At 42.2% G+C, this 18,834-nt stretch overlaps 1 protein-coding gene across 8 annotated transcripts in view; it reads right to left on the bottom strand.

The window, feature by feature from the left end:
• The window catches only part of MAP3K21 (mitogen-activated protein kinase kinase kinase 21), a 71,890-nt gene that overhangs the window by 36,537 nt on the left and 16,519 nt on the right, over positions 1-18,834 (bottom strand). For all 8 annotated transcript variants that reach the window (XR_003430261.1, XR_003430260.1, XM_027094151.1 and 5 more), the window contains exons 3-5: positions 13,230-13,378; positions 12,240-12,415; positions 3,352-3,592 (exon numbers count right to left, since the gene is read on the bottom strand). Coding sequence is in view for 6 of the 8 variants with exons in the window: in XM_027094151.1 (XP_026949952.1) it covers positions 3,352-3,592; positions 12,240-12,415; positions 13,230-13,378 (566 nt within the window). In the remaining 2 variants the exon portion in view is untranslated. The remainder of the gene's footprint in view (positions 1-3,351; positions 3,593-12,239; positions 12,416-13,229; positions 13,379-18,834) is intronic.

Here is an 18,834-nt window from a genome sequence, read left to right as displayed (position 1 = left end):
CCGGCAATATTTATGGACACTGACGCGGCTCGGTGGGAGCCACCGCTTCTGCAGCGGAAGCCGCAGTGTTCTTTGAAGAGTCCTGGTGGAGCTTTTGTCTCCTCTCCCTATGGGTGTGCACACACTCACTCACACTCACGCATCCCAGGCGGGACTCGGGCACTTCTGAAATGGCTCAAGTGAGAATACCAGGCTTTAGAGACACGCCGGCTTCTGAAAGCTTCAGAACCTCTTTGACCGGTTTTATATGTTCTAAAAACACAACTTTGGTTCAGAATGAACATAATACAGCAGGAGTGATACAAAGAGGTAACAATATAAAAATATCTGCCACGAGCGTTCTTTTTCGTTCTACAAATTCCAAGGATGCACAAAATATCATTTACAAACTCTTAGATTATGCTGTCTCGTTTTATAAGCATTTCTCTTCCTTATTCGCTAGTTATGCAGGATTGCCAGCAGGAATAATTACATTTGAGTTTTCCGGCAGTAAGTCACCATAGCTATAAGTAGCCATGAGAGTCAAAGCTACCATCAGTGATTCTGAAGGACAAAATTACAATACTTAGATAATTATTCACATTTAATAACAAATTTTTGAAAGATGCACAGGCATAAATATTAAGAACCAGTTTGTAGGAGTCTCAAATATGTTTCTGAGAAATTCTTTAAGCTAGTTACACATGGAAAAAAGCCTGCAAAAGGGGTTCAAGTAATTTGGTATGCTGAAAGGAAAGTATCACCACCCCTCAATCTATCACCTATCAGCCGTTTCTTCCTTAAAAATGTACCATTAAATAGTACTAAAATCTGGTACCTCAAAGAATTTTCTAGCAGATGATAATATCAGAATCAGCTAACTCCCATGAACTTAATAAGGTACAAATAATTGCTTTCTCTACTCAGCAAGATTCCTGAAGGAGAAAAATAATTATTTTTTTAGTTATCATTCTTTTCTTTGGATCTTTGGATGTGTGTCCTACTTTGGGATGTTGGGCAAGTAATCCCTGGGTGTGTATGTGTGTGTATGTGTGTGTGTGGAGAGGGGAGTGTAGAGCTGGGGGATTCGAATGAGAAAAAGAGTTTCCCTAGTGGTACCAGTGTCACAACAATGTAGCACCATCTTGTGGGCAGAAGAGGTAACTGCCATCCTAAATTATAGAAGTTGCATTTCATTCCTTCAAAATGGATCAGGATTAGTAGATGTTATGCGTTATGTTTTAACTAGAATCTTTTATTAAGCAGCACAAGGTAAAGTAATGTGTAACTAAAAGGACCCCTCTATTCTCAGAAATAGAAAAGGCAAATAGTACAATCCAGGAATAATATAAATCTAGCAAAAACGGTAAAATATATTCAATTTGCGCTGAATAAATGCAAGGTATTAGGCCAAGCAACATTTGAGAAGAAGAACCTCGGGAATCCTGAGATATTTTATTTAATCACTCTCCCAGGAAGACTAAAGAATCACTGGAATGATTTCATTGTTTCCCCCAAGTTTATTTTCCATCAGTTTCTAATTAGCTCCCCCATCCAAAGTTTTGCAAGGCAATCAATAAATATTAATTATGGTAACATAGTCACAGCACAGATAGAAGAATGCTGATACAGCTCAGGACTGGAGAAGAAAACTCACACTGAGCGCCGCTCTGAATTTGTCTATCGTCTATACTGAAAGCAGAAGCCTCGTCATACAGAAAATATTTTAAATTATGTCTGACATATCAGACCGTCCAGTGAATGGTCCTTCGAGTTACACTTTGGCTAAAAGCAAATATTAGAAAAGAACCTGGAAAAGTACCTTTTTTGTTCCCAGAGAGGGCGAAGGTAAAATGAATTAAGGACCCATTGCCTGTTCTCACCTCATCAAAACACATAATCCATAATGTATACTGTGTACTCCTGGCTACCCCATTCCAGCAATTTTCTGATCAGTTGAGGACTTCTGCCATAACCTAAAAGATCACAGTATGCTGCAAGGCTTCTAGGATTTTGCAGTAAGTATTTTTACAAGACAATTTATACATACTTTATATAAAACAAAACTGTTGTTACTGTTATTTAAGTCAAATTTCCACACCATTATCAAACATCTCAGGAAAACACTAGAATCCACGAGGAGCAATCTAAGATGTAATACATACAGAGAGAGACACAGAGAGAGGTAGAAACAGATATATAGACCTTACTGCACATTCCATACAGGTGCAGCCAGCTCTGAGTTCTGTCACAGTCCTTCCCTGGTAGAAAGAGCTGCAAAACACAGGCAGACATCTGGTGTGCCCTTAAGCAAAGTGTAACACATAACATCAAAGAACTTGATTTCGTGAACTAACATATGTTTGCTCTTTTGCATTCTGTTTAGTGTCTCCTAACACGTATTCCTTCTATGTTATTGTCACAATGGTTCAGAAACATTTTTAAAAGTTTCCCTAGAATTACTGGTTCGTTCTCATACCTCAACGATTTTGAACCCTCAGATGAAAGTGGGCGTGTAACCGAGGCACTAGATACACTTTGCTGAGGGTGTGAATAGCAACCTTAGTGCCCCAGATCACAGCCCCGCGATCCTTGTGGAAGCAATAACTTAGTGACAAAACCTAAGTATGTTCAGATTTTAAAAGGTAATTGCAGCCAGACAGTTGTGATGACTAATGAAAAGTTGGCTTAAATTACAATTTTAAAATATACGTCTGTTCTTTAGGTTCACAACTTTGATCTGGTTAAAAAATTAGGTACTAAGATTGTTTTAAGTTAAATGTTCAATTGGACTTTTTCTCCCCCAAAGAAAATGAAATCCTAACTGTTGTATAATGTTAAATACATAGACAAATAATCAGCTCTTTGCTGCTAATTGACCTTGCACTTGTACCTTTTAATTTATTCCACTTTTCTTGCTATTACGATTAGAAACAAGAAGTTCGCCCTGGGTAGGGTGAAAGAAATCATTTCTTCACTGTTTTCATGTTTCTTAATTGTTTGCACGTTTTGAGTAAGATAGTTCTGGGCTGGATTTTCACCATGCCGAGTGATGCCGGTTCAGCGCAATCAGCTAAAGAGCAATTAGTTCTGCTTTGATTTCCAAAGGAGTAAATCAATGTCTCCACTAACAGGAGAGGATGCTTGGGGTGGGATTCCCAGCACCCAGTGGCCTGCGGTGCACTCCCTCCCTAGGCTGTTTCACCCGTGAAAACTCATTAGGTCGTTACTATGACCACGAACTGAAGCAAGAGATGAAGATCTCATTCGTTCGATGCTTTAAAAGCTCACTCCCCCAGTTCTGATGAAACAAAGAAGCGCGCGGGAGGGATGACCACCCGGGTCTTAGGGAACATGGGGACAAGATCGTACCTGAAGGTAAACTGATCCGACGCCCGTCTTTGAGCTTCAGGCGGCTCCTCTTAAACTTGCCCTTCCTCTTCTTGACGTTGGGCTTCTCCTGGCTCAGCTGGAAGATGAGGATGTTGAGCTCGCGCTCCAGCACGTCGATCTCCCGCGCGGCCAGCTGCTGCTCCCGCCGCCTGAGCAGCTCCTCCTGTGACTTCTGCTGCAGGGCGGCCCGCGTCAGCTCTTCCTCCCGGGACCGCAGCTCCTGCCGCAGGGGACAGCGTCAGCGTCACCTCGGGCTGCCGCGTCCCGCGCAGCTCCGCCGCCCGCCCGCTGCAGGTCCCCCGGACCACGCCCCCTTGCAGCCAAGACGGGCCGCGCTGGACCTCAGCACATCAGGGACTCGCACGCGCACAAGGCTCCCTCTGGCCCTTCTAGGGTTTTTATGTTTCATGGTTTTGGGGGTGTTTTTTAGGGGGGCGGGGCGGGGGGGCATCCTGCTTTATTAGGGGCCGTGAGCATCATTAAGTGGCAGGTTTTGAGCCTTACCATGTGGTTTCTCAGATTTGCCCTTCTTCATGGAAGGCTCTTTACGAAATTTTTTGGGTTTTTTTTGGCGGTACGCGGGCCTCTCACTGTTGTGGCCTCTCCCGTTGCGGAGCACAGGCTCCGGACGCGCAGGCTCAGTGGCCATGGCTCACGGGCCCAGCCGCTCCGCGGCACGTGGGATCTTCCCGGACCGGGGCGCGAACCCGTGTCCCCTTCATCGGCAGGCGGACTGTCAACCACTGCGCCGCCAGGGAAGCCCATGGAAGGTTCTTTATGAGATTTTTACCCACCTTTTTCCAAGCCCAACTCAAAAGAAGGCAGATAAGCACCCCTGAGGCCGAGGCCCAGCGGGCTCATCCCGGGACACGGGCAGGCTGCACCTCATCCACAGGGACGCACACAGGACACCTGGCCACGGCGTCAGGTGTGAAGAGCGCCAAGCTGTGGGCCCCAGGGCCCATCTGTCTGTGGCCCTTCTGGTTTTATGGCCCGAAAAGGGTCATCACACTTTGTTGTCGTCTCTGGCTTGTACAATCACCTGACACTAAGACGGGCATCAACACACAGCGACCGAGTACCGATGTTAAAGTCCCATTTAAAATGAAAGCCAAAAGGGAAAGCTTGACTAATGAAAGGATAGTTCTTCTCGTCGCAAAGACTGTGGCGGTTCCGATGTGTTTCCTTAGGGTATTTAAGAATCTGCTTAGGGAATTAACACACCGTGGTGGAGAGGTTAAGGGGAAAAACAAGGCGAACGTGACAGGGGTCAGGTGAAGGCCCATGAGAAATGAACACGCAACATCGCTAAAACGATAAGCTGCTGGAAAATACAGTCAGTACACAGAGAACTTATCAGGATCCCACGGATGGGTGGAAACCGTCACTTTATACACAGATATCATGAATTAGCTAACAAAAGTCCCTCTGTCGTGATACTGGCTGATTAAAATGTAACTTCCTCTCGGTTTTGGTTTTAGAATGATTGCACTTGTAAGAAATAGAAAATCTATGAAGAATACTTTTATTCCTATTAATTTATTCAGTAGTAAAACTGAGAACTCTATTGTTTTTAATCTACATCCGCATTCTTGTTTCATTTCTGTAAAGTGTTCCGTCCTGTACCAGAGACATAAATATTCCTTTCTGTGCTGAACTGCTTTCTCTTCCCGACTAGCCTGCCATAAATCAAGCACTCCCATAGAAAGCAAGGCATCTGCAAACTTTTAGTTCCACCGCTCCAGACAAAGCTAATCTTAGGATATCCTAATGCCAAACACTTTGTGAGAAACTCCGCCTTCTCAGGTGGAGCTCTGGGCTGTGAGCTTTGAGAGCTATGAGTACGGCGTGAACATGTCACACTCTATTACAAGCAGGCCGCTTTCCAGAGGCCACCTCAAGAGTACTGATGTGTGAAGAGACAGTGCAAGACAGAGGCTCACGGAAGGAACGAGAGCTGGGCCACGGGACTGGAGTCATAAAGGAAAATAAACGTGGAGGGCCATCCTCCCACAGACAAATGTGATAATATCAAGAAGAAAAGGAGAGCCCTAAAAATAAAGGTTCTTTATTCAGATCAAACCAATTCTGAACTTACGGTAATTCTACCAAAGCGGACCGAAAGTCACCTCTGAAACATTCTTTATTTTTTCTAAACAACCTTCATAAACGAAATGGCAGGAGAAATGATTTTCTTAAGACCAACTGATATTCACATTACTTCTGCTAATAAGCATCAGCTGATTTTTATAGAACAGTATTTCTTCATTACATTGTGCCAGATATAAATGACTATTTATTACTTGAAAGGAAAAAAAAGAAAATGTTACCTGTGAAAAAAAATTCTGGAATCCATTATTTAACGGGTGGCTTTCTTCAACCAGTTTGTCCAAATTGGAGATTTTACTGTAGTGTATTTGGGGACAGAGGCTCATTTCCAGTCGGCTTCTAATTTCTAACTCACTACCGTCTGCCCTTTTGTTAAGATATTACTTTTCAGTCGTGTAGATAACAATCCGATTAGCCATTGTGAAATGAAATGGCATGAGGAAGAGATAAAGGCAGTAACTGCACTTAGGCTTTTTGTGTTACTGCTACAGTAATTGCATAAGAAACCATTTTAGATTCCAGGTCCCAAACCAAAATGTGAATCTCCTTGCAATGACTTTATAAATTAAAAAAAAAAAAAAAATCACTTGCCTAAGACTTCGTAAGAGAAAGAACTATCATCAAAGAGAAAGCAGCCAAAGGACTCTTCCTTCTGAATGAATTTTAAAACATGCAAAAGTGTGTAAAAGAAAAAAAGTCTGGGGTGTTAGAAGCCCTTTGGATACTTTGAAATTATGAAGCACACAAAAACATTCTTTCGGTCGCTGAGATCACTCCTCAAGCACTACGTGTTTAATTGCTCGGCACAGGCCACTTAATAATGGAAAATCCAAATTCCTGGCAGTAGGTGTTAATCATTAACAGTGACAGGCCTTCGTACAGTGGTTCAAAGACAGGTGCACGCACCCAGTGCACAGAGACAGACACCCAGAGATAAGAAGCCAGGAATCTGGGGAGGAACCGGTATCTATGGAGGCTACAGTTTACTGAATAACACAGAGCACGGCCAAGTCACTGACCATTAATTCCAAGTCTGACGCCTCCTACCTTAAGCAATCAGTGAACAAGAAAGGGAGATAGAGCACGTCTACTGTGCTTTTGACTCCATCAAAAAAGATGCAATTAGAAACCTTGGGGGAAAAAATAAAGGACTATATATTCTTTAATTGTAAATCAAAGGCTCACAAGATACCATAAATGCTGTACTTCAAAAAGCACCGCACAGAAATCACGTAAAAAGAAGAAGTAAAGATACCACTAGAACGAAAGTGAATCCAAAGAACAACAAAGAAACTACTTTTAAGACTTCAAAATGGAGAAAGAGGAGCCATCCATTCTTTTCTTTTTTTTTCTTAACATCCTTATTGGAGTCTAATTGCTTTACGATGGCGTGTTAGTTTCTGCCGTATGACAAAGCGCATCAGCTGTGCAGATACATGTTCCCGAGTCATCCATTCTGAAGCATGCTGTTTTTGATTTTTACAGTGCATATGATAAGAATGAACTCACTGAATGTGCCTCTATCCTACAGTGTCATAAATAATTATCAAGAATTAAAAATAAGAGTTTAAAATAATAATAGTTATTAATAACATTGCTTCCACACTTAAAATTCTGTGATTTCAAGTCTTATCCTTCCTCCAAGTCCTCTCCCATTCTCAAATGTTTTTACTTCGGTTATTAAACATCTAATTTTAGAATTCCTGAAAACCATTTGGGGAGGTGTATAAAAACAAAACAGAACAAAAAACAGACTCTTTCCTCTGTCATTTTAAGTCAACGAAATGTATTAAAGTATCTAAAAGACATATGAACAATATCACTGATAGTCATCCTTCAAAGAACTGCAGGATTTAAAAAGTAACGCGCTCAGTCCTTTTCCAGTATGACTACGGCTCAGAGCCCCATTTCCCAAACGCCTGGGCCGGGGATGGGGAGGGCGGTGCTGCTGGGAGCCTGCCCGGCTTCCAGCAAAGCCACAGCTTCCTCTGCTGTCAGGCTAGCACTGTTAGCACCTGTGAAGTGGCGCGCAGGCTCTGAGCCCCGGGGGGGCCTCACTCGTGCAAGCCCACACCACCCCGAGGGACCGAGACAGCATCTCTGTGACACTTCACTGTGGGAGGCGCTGGCAGAACGGTCTTGGTCAGCAAGTGGCAGAGCCCCAAGCCCAACGAGACAGCCTGGCTGGAGCCCTCGGTCTGAACCACTTCTCTAGACTGCTAGAGATTCCGGCATTCTGCTAAAGACGTAATATAACGAGGGGGCAGGGCCGGCCATAGGTTTGTAGACGTCCATACAGTCAGCCCTGCGGTCTGCCTGAATTCCTGGAGGGCAGGGAGCAGAACAGCTGAAGCAGAGTCCACTGCGCTGTGGACCACCAGCTCAGCTCCAAGTGCTGGCAAGTTGTTGACTCAGAGACCAGATAGATCTTCATCCCTGGAGCATTCAGCCGAGAGGTCCTCCTACTTCTGGTTCTTCTGAAAACAACCTGAAACACAGTTCCTCCCTCCAAGGTCCTTCCAGCACCGAGGACAGCCCTGCGCTCCCCGCCCCTTTCTGTGTTCACTTCTCTTCTCTGTAGGCTCAGATGTGCTGGCTCCTCTCCCGCCTTCCTGGCCGTCCACCTGGGGAAGCTCTTTAAAACATGGTGCCTATAATCAAACGTGAGGCTCAGGATAAGAGCTGAAGAGACTCAAATGGGACTGACTATTTTTTATTATATGAACTCTATGTACTTATCAGTGGGGTCAGGGTCTAAGGTTGCATTTGCCAGTTTTGAATTTTTAAACCCACAAAATACTGAAAAATCTAAGGAAGAGAGTGAATTACCTATAAGTCTGCTATTTGAAAAATATGGCTTACCAAAAAAAAAAAAAAGAAAGGAAAAAAGGATTTTAGCAGCTCACAGATTTCTCCCTAACCTTTATTTTTAATTTTAACTTAATTAGTTAAAATTATGAAATATTTAAAATATACTACGATTAGAGAGAATAGCAAATACCCATGCACTTACTATCAACACCTAATAGATGCGAAATTTTTACCGTATCTGTTTCAGGTCTGTGAAAGTCCTAGGCGCATCATATCTAATCCTAGCCCCTCCCTCTTCAGATCTGCTGTCCTTAAGTTGGTTTGTATCCTTCCTCTGTCTATACTTTCAGTCTTTTTGTACATTTGAATAATATTATTGGGTTTTTTTTAAAGTACTTGATCCATCACTACCATTTTCTTTTTGTTTTTAATTAATTAACTTATTTATTTAGGCTGCGTTGGGTCTTCGTTGCTGCGCGTGGGCTTTCTCTAGTTGCGGTGAGCGGGGGCTACTCTTCGTTGTGGTGCGCGGGCTTCTCATTGCGGTGGCTTCTCTTGTTGCAGAGCATGGGCTCTAGGTGCGCGGGCTTCAGCAATTGTGGCTCGCGGGATGTCATGGAGCACAGGCCTAGTTGCTCCGCGGCATGTGGGATCTTCCCGGACTAGGGCTCGAACCCGTATCCCCTACGTTGGCAGGCGGATTCTTTTTTTTTTTTTTTTGCGGTACGCGGGCCTCTCACTGTCGTGGCCTCTCGCGTTGCGGAGCACAGGCTCCGGACGCGCAGGCTCAGCAGCCATGGCTCACGGGTCCAGCCGCTCCACGGCATGTGGGATCTTCCCGGACCGGGGCACGAACCCGTGTCCCCTGCCTCGGCAGGCGGACTCTCAACCGCTGCACCACCAGGGAAGTCCCTGAATAGTATTGTTTTATGTGGTTTTATAAATTTACATAATGTGATTATCCCTCTGCAACTGCTTTTTCTGCCCAGTATTATGCCTGAGACTTACTCATGTTGAAACATACAGCTGGAGTTTATTTATCTTAAGTACTGTACAGATTTCCACTATATGAATATACAGTCGCTTAGGTACCTATTCCCCTATTAATGGATATTGGGGTTGTTTCCAGTTTTTCACTATTACAAACAATACTTCAGAGTGAATGACCTTAACCTCCTTGTGCATAATGTGTGGGAGTTTCTCAAGATTATATAACCAGAAGTTAAACAGCTGAGTCGTCTGCCTCTTTCATAGCATAAGATTCAAAGAAGGACTCATGGCATTTATCCAATTTTAAATTCCCTTTTCACTTAAAAATGTTCACTTAAAAATATGACAATAAAATAATAATTGCTAATATCTCTTACCTATTAAAATACATATTATGAACATGTTAAGAAACTTTACTTAGGTATTTATTGTATTTACTGAATGTCTACCACGGGCCAAGTACTTTGTTCAGTGCTGTGGATGAACACGACCAAGAATGAAACAGTATAGTTCCTGAACTTAACCAGCAGAAAAGGCAGACCAAGGACACATAAAGACGCAGATAATAATAAAGTATGACTCAGCGTGGGCATGATAAGGGAGGCGCAGGACACTGTGACACACTTTACGTGGTACGAGAGGATAAGGGAAGGGAGCTCTGGGAGCCTGAGAATGAAGAAGCAGCACCTGTGAGGAGGGGATAAAAGCCAGGGCGGGGTCGGAGGAAAGAATATACATGAAGGCTGGAAGTCAGGAGCGTGGCGTTAAGGGAACTTGAAGGAATTCAGTCTGGCTGGAGAAAAAGTGAGGTTCAACATGGAAGGACAAGGAAGTTAATGAGGAAAAGGGATTGGCCACTGAAGTGAGGTGGGCCTGATTTGCGTTTTAGAAGGCTCACTGGTGGCGGCGAGGGGCTCAGTTAGGGGAGCAAGGCTGGATGCGAGGCACCCGGGTAGGATGCTGCTGCAGTACTGCAGGTGATGAGTGGGGACAACAGGGGTCAGGGGAGTGAATTACCACTGAAGGTCTCTGTCACAGAGAAGACCACATCTTCAAGACCTTTGAGACTGGGTACCTAAGAGAACAGTAATCTCATTACTACACAAAGGAAGCAGACGGAGGGAAGGCAGAGGTTGGTTGGAAAGTGTTGCCAGTACATCAAGCCCCCTTTTAAAACCCGTCAACAAGATCCAAATCCCGAGCCTGGCCGGCAAGGACCACGCAAGGATACACAGGCTGCCACGTCCATCTGCGTATCCCAGCGCTCTAACACGCTTCCCAGCACACAGCAGACATTTAATACGTTTGCTGGAAGGAAATTCTAACGCTGGAACGCAGAAAAATGTCCCCAAAGACAAGCTCTTAAACTGTATTTTTTTTCCAGTGAACAATTTGCCCTTTGGGGAATACCTGTGACATACATTGTATTCGTTCCCAATTCAGCCTGATAACAGAAGCAAGTTGCTCACGGATAGAATCTGGGCATATGATATCTTGGCTTCACGCACAGAAGTATAGACACTAGCTCAAGAAATGTTTATACATATGTATTCAAACCACATCTCTTCATGCCCTCTTTTGCCCTTTCCTCTGCCCTTAGGTTGGCTATAGGCCTTCAGTATTACTGTCAATGTGAGAGTCTAGTGACATAAAGGAGAGCCATACTACATAAGTCAAGGTAATTTAACATGGGAGAAGGACTCAGCTATGTCATAATCCCATGTTTCCATGACGTACACTGGAATAAGCAAATGGACTCTTTATTTAGCAAAGCATTACTGCCTACTGAAAAAGAATTCTATTTTAGAATCACAAATATATGAGGTATAAAAGTTCCTTTCTGGACAATTACATGGCTTTGTAATTGTAATTGACAATAACCTGCAATGTTGTATTTTAGCCCAGACATTTGTTGCCAAGTACAAGAAGTTAACCTACTGAACAATTATACACCTCAGACAACCGGAATAAACCTTGAGTCATCAGAATGCTCAAGTACTACAAAACTATCTTCTAAGAAGTAAATACGGCCTAATACTTACTATGCGTGAAGCGTAGTACCATGCCCTGACCTTGGGGGCTTCAGTGCCTGCTGACAGTCAGCCGTCACCAGGAGCTCACTGTACAATACCTGCCTTCCAATCAGGTGCGCTTCTGCTTCTCCTACTTCACACTTTGTATGTGGTTAATATATATGTAGCTTCAGCACATTTAACATTCAGGTTTATTGTCCTTCTTCTTCTTAAAATACATAAACCAACCAGAGCTTCACTCATCATATTAAGAAATTCAAAAATTACACACTTTCCCAGCTTCTCCAACAAAGCAACGCCTTGGAGATAAAAGGGTGGGGGGAAAGGAGGAGGGACTGGTATAAAAGAAGCTTTAAAAGACCTAACTGAAAACATGAAGCCCTCATTTAAATCCTGATTGGCACCAACCAACTGGAAGAAGACATCTTTGAGGCAAACTGTGACATTTGGGTATGGAGTATCACACGGTATCCAGGAATTACTTATTTTTTTAAGATAATAATGGCAAGAAAGATATTTTAAAAATTCCTACCAGTTAGAGATGCATACTGAAGCATTTAAAGGTAAAATGACGAGAGTCTAGGTTTTAAGTTAAAATACTGCAGTTAAAAAAAATGATAATGGGAAAAAGAAATGAACAAAGTGACAAAATACTGACAATTATTGAAGCTGGTTAATGTATACTAAGTGTTTAATATGCCACTCTCTCTCCTTTTTAAAAAATTTTTTTACGTTTGAAAATTCCTCTATTGTTTTCCAATTATATGTTTTGAGTACAGTTCTGTTTCGTTTTGTTTTGCCTGGAAGGAAAGAATCAACAAGTCCGAAAATATTTTAACATAATGCTGACAGTGGTTCTTGACTCAGGTTTTCCACAATCTCCGTAAGCGTGAGCACATTATGCAATTAATATATATCACTCACCTTTTCCTTTGTTCTCAACTCATCAAACATCTGTTGAATTTCCAGCTTCCAGTCATCTTGCATGGAATGAAAAGATTCTTGAGGCATTTCAGTCATAACTGCCTTTTCAATTGCAGTCAATTGTTCAAGAATTAAGGCAAATGATGGACGAATATGAGGGTCCTGTTGCCAGCATTCTAAAATAAACAAGAACCACAGTAAGTCCATTTCTCAGCGTAGTTCAGATTATCAGCCCATGTTGACTGTGTCTGCTGAAGATTTTAAACATCAATTGATAATGATTTTGCAAATTTTATTTTATACAGTGTCTGTGTCGGCAGCCTGTGTAATAATTACTATTAGACGAGGCTCTTGTATTCTGCATTATTTGACATTAGTATGTGGATGTGTGTTTTCTCTGCCTTACCATGTACCATGAACTCTGTCCACCTAAGCTGCCCTGGCCACATGACTTACAGATACAGAGTTCTATAACTCAACCCAAGAAAACCAAAGTCTCTAAAATGGTACAGTCACAAGAGAGGTTCTAAGAAATAGTCTAATAAGTAAGGTAACTTGCTGCTTACAAAAAGAGTTACTTAACAATTTTTTAAAAATAAGATCAAAATAGATAAGGTCATGGCAAAACCATGCCAGTTAAGACTGTAAAACATTTCTGATCATTAGGTAGAATTAAAAATAGCACATATGGAGCCAATTCAATATTGTCTTTGAACTCTGCTAGTGTATTTGATGAAAAGTTTATTACCATTCAACTGAATTTTGTATAAATGAGTCACTAGATTGTTTTTAAGTTACTTAGTTCATCAAAACTTTACCTGACATCTTAGATCAAAGACATGGCTTCTAATTCTTAAAATAGTATAATCTAAGATCAACTGAAAATTAGAATCACAGAAGATACCTTTTTGGTTAAAAAAATATACAGATATTCTAATGAGCAATTCCCCTCACCCCCATAGACACACAAAAACAGAGATGCCCAAATACCTTTCATGAGCTTGGCAAACGGCTCAGGGCAGGTGGAAGGAATGGGCAAAGTGAGCTTATTGACTGCCACCCCGTAGGCCACAGCAAGACCGTCAATGCCACGATAGGGGACCTCTCCTGTGAGCAGTTCCCACAGCACCACTCCATAGCTGGAAAGCAGAGTTTTCATAAAGTTAAACGGGGTCTTTTCCTCATGACACGGTTGGCGGGAGAAACGTATCAGAGCCTTCATCCAGCCCCTAACGAGAACCTTCTCTTCCAACAAAGCCCATATGGACCCTTATCCCAACACGAGGGGTGGGTTCTTCCAGTTAACATTCCAGACACATGCAAATACACTCCTTCCCGAAATCGGTTATGCCTTCATTACAGGAAATGAAACTACTTAACGGATAGGAAGGCTTAGGAGCAGTACACGGTTGAATTAAACAGGGTCCAGAAGCAGGACACACTTGAAGAGCAATGTGGTTGTTCCGATGTCTGTCTTTCTGTCTCAATTTTTCCACACCTCTTGAGGATCTTCAGGACACTGAAGATTCCAGCCCCATATGACGCACCACAGGACTGAAATCGAATCATGCTACTTTTTTTTTTTTTTTAAGATTTTTTTGATGTGGACCATTTTAAAAGTCTTTATTGAGTTTGTTACAGTATTGCTTCTGTTTTATGTTTTGGTTTTTTGGCCTCGAGGCATGTGTGGAATCTTAGCTCCACAACCAGGGATCGAACCCGCACCTCCTGCATTGGAAGGCCGAGTCTTAACCACTGGACCGCCAGGGAAGTCCCATGCTAACTGTTTTAAAATAGGTTTTTGAAATTGTTTCTTTCTGCCCCTCCCTTTCTATTTAGGAGATGTGTTACTAATGTTTCCACCTAATGCCTAATAGTAACGGACAAAGAAATCCTGTGGGTTTTCCTGAGCCTGCTGGGAGGACATTAACAGGTCTTCTTTGAAATGGAGGAAGGTGAAGTGAAAGGAGAATAAACAAAGAACAACTGCAGCTGCCATGCTCTCCAAAGCATCAGATGTGATGCAGGTTCACTGCTGCTTCAGTTTAAGGGCAAATGCGATCACACACAAGAACGAGAAAACACACAGTATAAAAGGATCTCTAAGTGAACTTTTAAAATGAAGCTAGAAGACCAAATTTCAGTATACGCCTATACTAGACAGTCTCAGACACCCCAGTTCAAGGCAATACAGAGGAGCACAGAAATAAGCCTTGTACATCATATACGTTTATTCTCTTCTACAAAACCAGTCAGAACCTTGGCTTTCCTTTATCTTCTTCAAAACACAAAGTGCACTCCAATTATCTTTTGACATAAAACATCGGTCACTCCTGACACTTGACTTTAAATTAAAACACATAAGCGTATAAGGAACAGTTATATTTGCTTTATTTTTAAGTTCTGTTAACATAACTAGTATGGTCCTATTTACTTTTCTGATCTTTTAAAACTTCATTCACTTTAAGTTAAAAAAAGAGCTTGAAATTTAGAGAAGTAACTTAATTCTCATTTCATATGCCTAAGGAAAGGCAAAACAGCTCAGAATAACCCCAAAAAACCCCCCAAAACCCACATCATTTAAATTTGCTTTGGAACTGATTTCTGAGTCTCATTTGATTATCTCCCGATCTTAAGAGATGTGGGGATTCACAGCATCACAGATACAATAAGCCCTCCGTGAAGAAGACCTGGCCTGCAACAGGCGTCTCTGGAGCCCAGGTGGTCACCCTGGCCATCATCACTTCATTTTCAGACCTCTCCACTAGTGCCCAGTGGACCCTGCACTACATACTGAAAACATTCAGAAAAAGAAGGCAGAAACAACAGAACGTGCCCTGAATTCAAAGGGGCCTCAGGGATCCTCCCACTGATGTTCCACGGCCCTAAAAGCAGGGGCGCTTCCATCCTGAGGTCCCTGAGCCCAGGGCTCCCTCTCCAGCAGGGGGCGCAGCAGGGCATCACTGAAAGACAACTGGACCTAGAAGCGGCACACCTGAGGCTGAGCTGTGGGACCACTACTACCTGTTGCCTATGTCTCCACTCACACGGCCCTGAAGCCGACCTTGAATCATTGATAAAGTATCAGCGACATTTCCTCTGCCATCTCAAAAGCACTGTTTTATGTTTTGTTAAAAAAGGAATACATAATGCAGAACCTGTAAATTATATAATGCTATAACTATTAGCAATTAAGGTGCAACCAGGATTTTTCAAAGGCTATCTGCTTAGTATCTTGAAAATTATCTATGGTATGGTGCATTAGTGAGACACATTCTTAATTTCAAGAGTAAGTAAACTGAACTCAGATCAATCAACAAAACTCATCTCAGTGCAGGGGACCAAAAATTATTAGAATAACTGAAAATTGAATAAATTCAAAGAAGCTTCCTTGCTATTCTCCTTAGCAAATAACAAAATTAAAACCAACAGTAACAACATAACTTTGCCTCTTGGAAGTTTCAGAGAATGAATAATTCAGGATAGGTCATTTTTCCAGAGAGAGGTATTCTGGTAAAAACCAATGTGAAAAAAAAGGGAGCTATTCTGATGGGACAATTTTTAAAGTGTAACACATATTTTTCTGCTCTCTGAAACTGGGTGGGATATAGTATAAAAAGCCCTCTCCTGGGGACTTCCCTGGTGGCGCAGTGGTTAAGAATCCACCTGCCAATGCAGGGCACATGGGTTCGAGCCCTGGTCCGGGAAGATCCCACATGCCACAGAGCAACTAAGCCCACGTGCCCCAGCTACTGAGCCTGAGCTCTAGAGCCCATGAGCCATAACTACTGAAGCCATATGCCTAGAGCCCGTGCTCCCCAACAAGAGAAGCCACCGCAATGAGAAGCCCACGCACCACAACGAAGAGTAGCCCCCGCTTGCTGCAACTAGAGAGAGCCTGTGTGCAGCAACGAAGACCCAACGCAGCCAAAAATAAATAAATAAATTTATTAAAAAAAAAAAAAAAGCCCTCTTCTGAGCATACAAGTAGCCTAATGATTAAGGGCTGTGGTAGCAGGAACACGGCTCTTAGGCCAGGGACCAGAGTCTGCTACTCACTCACTAGTTTTACAACCCTGAGGAAATTTCTAAACCTCTCAGTGCCTTGGGTATGTACTCTGTGAAACTGGGGTAATCACGGGAGACATTGCAAAAGTTCAATGATAGCATCTGTCAAAGTTACCTCGTAGGGTAGTAACTGGTAAGGAGGAAGTGGGGCGAGAGAGGATGATCACTAAATACACCAGTATATATAGCAGCCCCCAGCACCACAGACCAGAGCCATGCTTCTTGAATGCAATTATTTCTATGGGAATATTATGAAGGAGGTTCTAAAGCAAAGGTCTGTGCAGTTCAGAGGGACAGCCTTCCCTGCCTTCTGCATCCTGACATCTACGACTCTGCTGGGCTTTAATATATCCATGCGTTCTGCAGATGTGTGTGGACGTCTGGCTCCACAACCAGGTGGTTCTGGAAGCCAGCAGATTCCAGTCCTTTTCATAGCGTTTCATGCTTTCGTTCGCTCCTAGCGCCCACTCTGTTCTCAGCTGCCTTTCCTTTTTCTTTTTTTTTTTACCAGCTTGGCACCCCTCTCCCCTCTTCTGCTTAGATGCTTCTACTGAAAATCAGATAACCGAGCTCATATAATTGAGAAATAGAAATGAACAGATTTTGAGGGAAGGCCTCTCTCCAGGAGTGTCTGGACTTCAAAACCCATATTCTGGCTGATTTTAGAAATCTGTTTTTTCTTACTTTTGAGTCTATGTTTACAGCAGGTGAGGTCGCTCTAAAGCATTTATATAGGTTGTACAGCGTTCGTCTAGCTTATAGTTACAGAGTTTATTTTAAAAGGCACACATAGTAAAATGGTTACAGTCTTAATTATTCCAAATGTAAAACTGATTTATATTTTATTAGTTTTCAGAGTCTTGAAGTATAATTTCTTAAAATAATCACCTATTTCACTGAAGTATTTTGGCATTACATGGTCAGAAAATTACTGTGATTAAGTCAAGGAAAACACATGGAATATTTTATAAAGACACGTGTGGCTCAGTCTCCACCAGCAGAGTGTAAGGCATTAAGTCAGGGGTGAGGCACAAGCTTCTGTGTTTTTCAAAACGGCCCTAAGACACTACAGAACCCCTGGCACAGGTGAAAAATTTCTTCACAGTCACAAGTAGAACAATTAAATTAGAAGCCTGTATTTATACACTGCTGGTGGGAACCAGAACTGGTGGAAAACAGTCTGGCAGTTCCTCAAATGATTAACCATATAATTACCATGCGGCCCAGCAATTTCACTCCCAGGTGGAAACCCAAGAGAAATGAAAACTCATGTCCTCACAAAAACTTCTTCATAAATGTTCAGAGCAGCATTATTCAGAATTAGCCAAAATGTGGAAACAACCCACATGCTATCGACTGATAAACGAATAAGCAAAATGTGGTATTATCCACCCAATGGAATATTATTCTGCAATAAATAAGAATGAAATTCTGATACATTCTATGACATGAACCTTGAAAATACGCTAATTGAAAAGCCAGTGGCAGAGGACCGCGTATTATTTGATTCCATTTACAGGAAATGTCCAGAATAAGCAAATCTAAAGATACAAAATGTAGATTAGTGCTTGCCTTGGCTGGGAGGGAAGGAGTGTTGGGGTGATGGCCAAGGGGTACATGGTTTCTTCTTTGGATTATCAAAATGTCCTAAACTGACTGTGCTGATGAAGGTAAAGGCCATGGAACTGTAGAGCTTAAATGGGTGAACTGTATGATGTGTGAACTGTATCTCAATAAAGCCGTTAAAAAAACAGAAAAATCCTGGAATTTTAATACGAGTCACACAGCATTTTATGAGCATTAAATGAAGGCAAGTAAGCTCCTGGTGCATTGTAACTATAAACAGAGTGACTTTTCTCTGTTGTTCTGGTAGGGATGGTGTCTTTACCCCCTAATGAGACACAGCCAAATGGAAAACCCAGCTAACCTGGGATTCCATTTTGGTTCAGCTCTCCATCCTCAAACCAGAAGCTTTAATCTTTAGATAATGCAATCCATAAAATGAAGGAGGTTATCTAAATTTTTTTCTCAAACTCCTTCCATGCTAATATTCTGTCTGTGAGTCATGAGGAATCAAAATTTTTGCTTAAAGTGAAATTTATGTTTATTTACCAACTGGCCTTACGAAACAGCATTACTGTTTACTCAAGTTATAACCAGTTTTAATCAAACCTCAGATTTAACAAGTTTCTCTTATCAAATGGAAGTCACAGGACAATCAAAATCTCAAGTTACCCATTCTGCTGTGATTACAACAATCTTGATCCAAACCACAAAACCTTCTTCAAAAAGGCCCATACAGATCTTCCTCAACTTACAATGGGGTTACGTCTGGATAAATCCTTCGTTAGTTGAAAATATCGTAAGCTGAAAACGCATTTGATGCACCTAAACTACTTGAACCTTAGCCTGGTCTTTCTTAAAAGCGCTCAGAACACTTACATTAGCCTGCAGTTGGGCAAAATCATCTAACACAAAGCCTATTTTATAGTAAAGTGTTGACTATCTCATGGAATTGATTGCATAC

The sequence above is a fragment of the Aethalodelphis obliquidens genome, unplaced genomic scaffold (genome assembly GCF_003676395.1).
Source record: "Aethalodelphis obliquidens isolate GAN/ISIS:26980383/991018 unplaced genomic scaffold, ASM367639v1 scaffold87, whole genome shotgun sequence".
Classification (NCBI taxonomy): Eukaryota; Metazoa; Chordata; class Mammalia; order Artiodactyla; family Delphinidae; genus Aethalodelphis; species Aethalodelphis obliquidens.
This window is presented reverse-complemented; position numbering and strand designations above follow the sequence as displayed.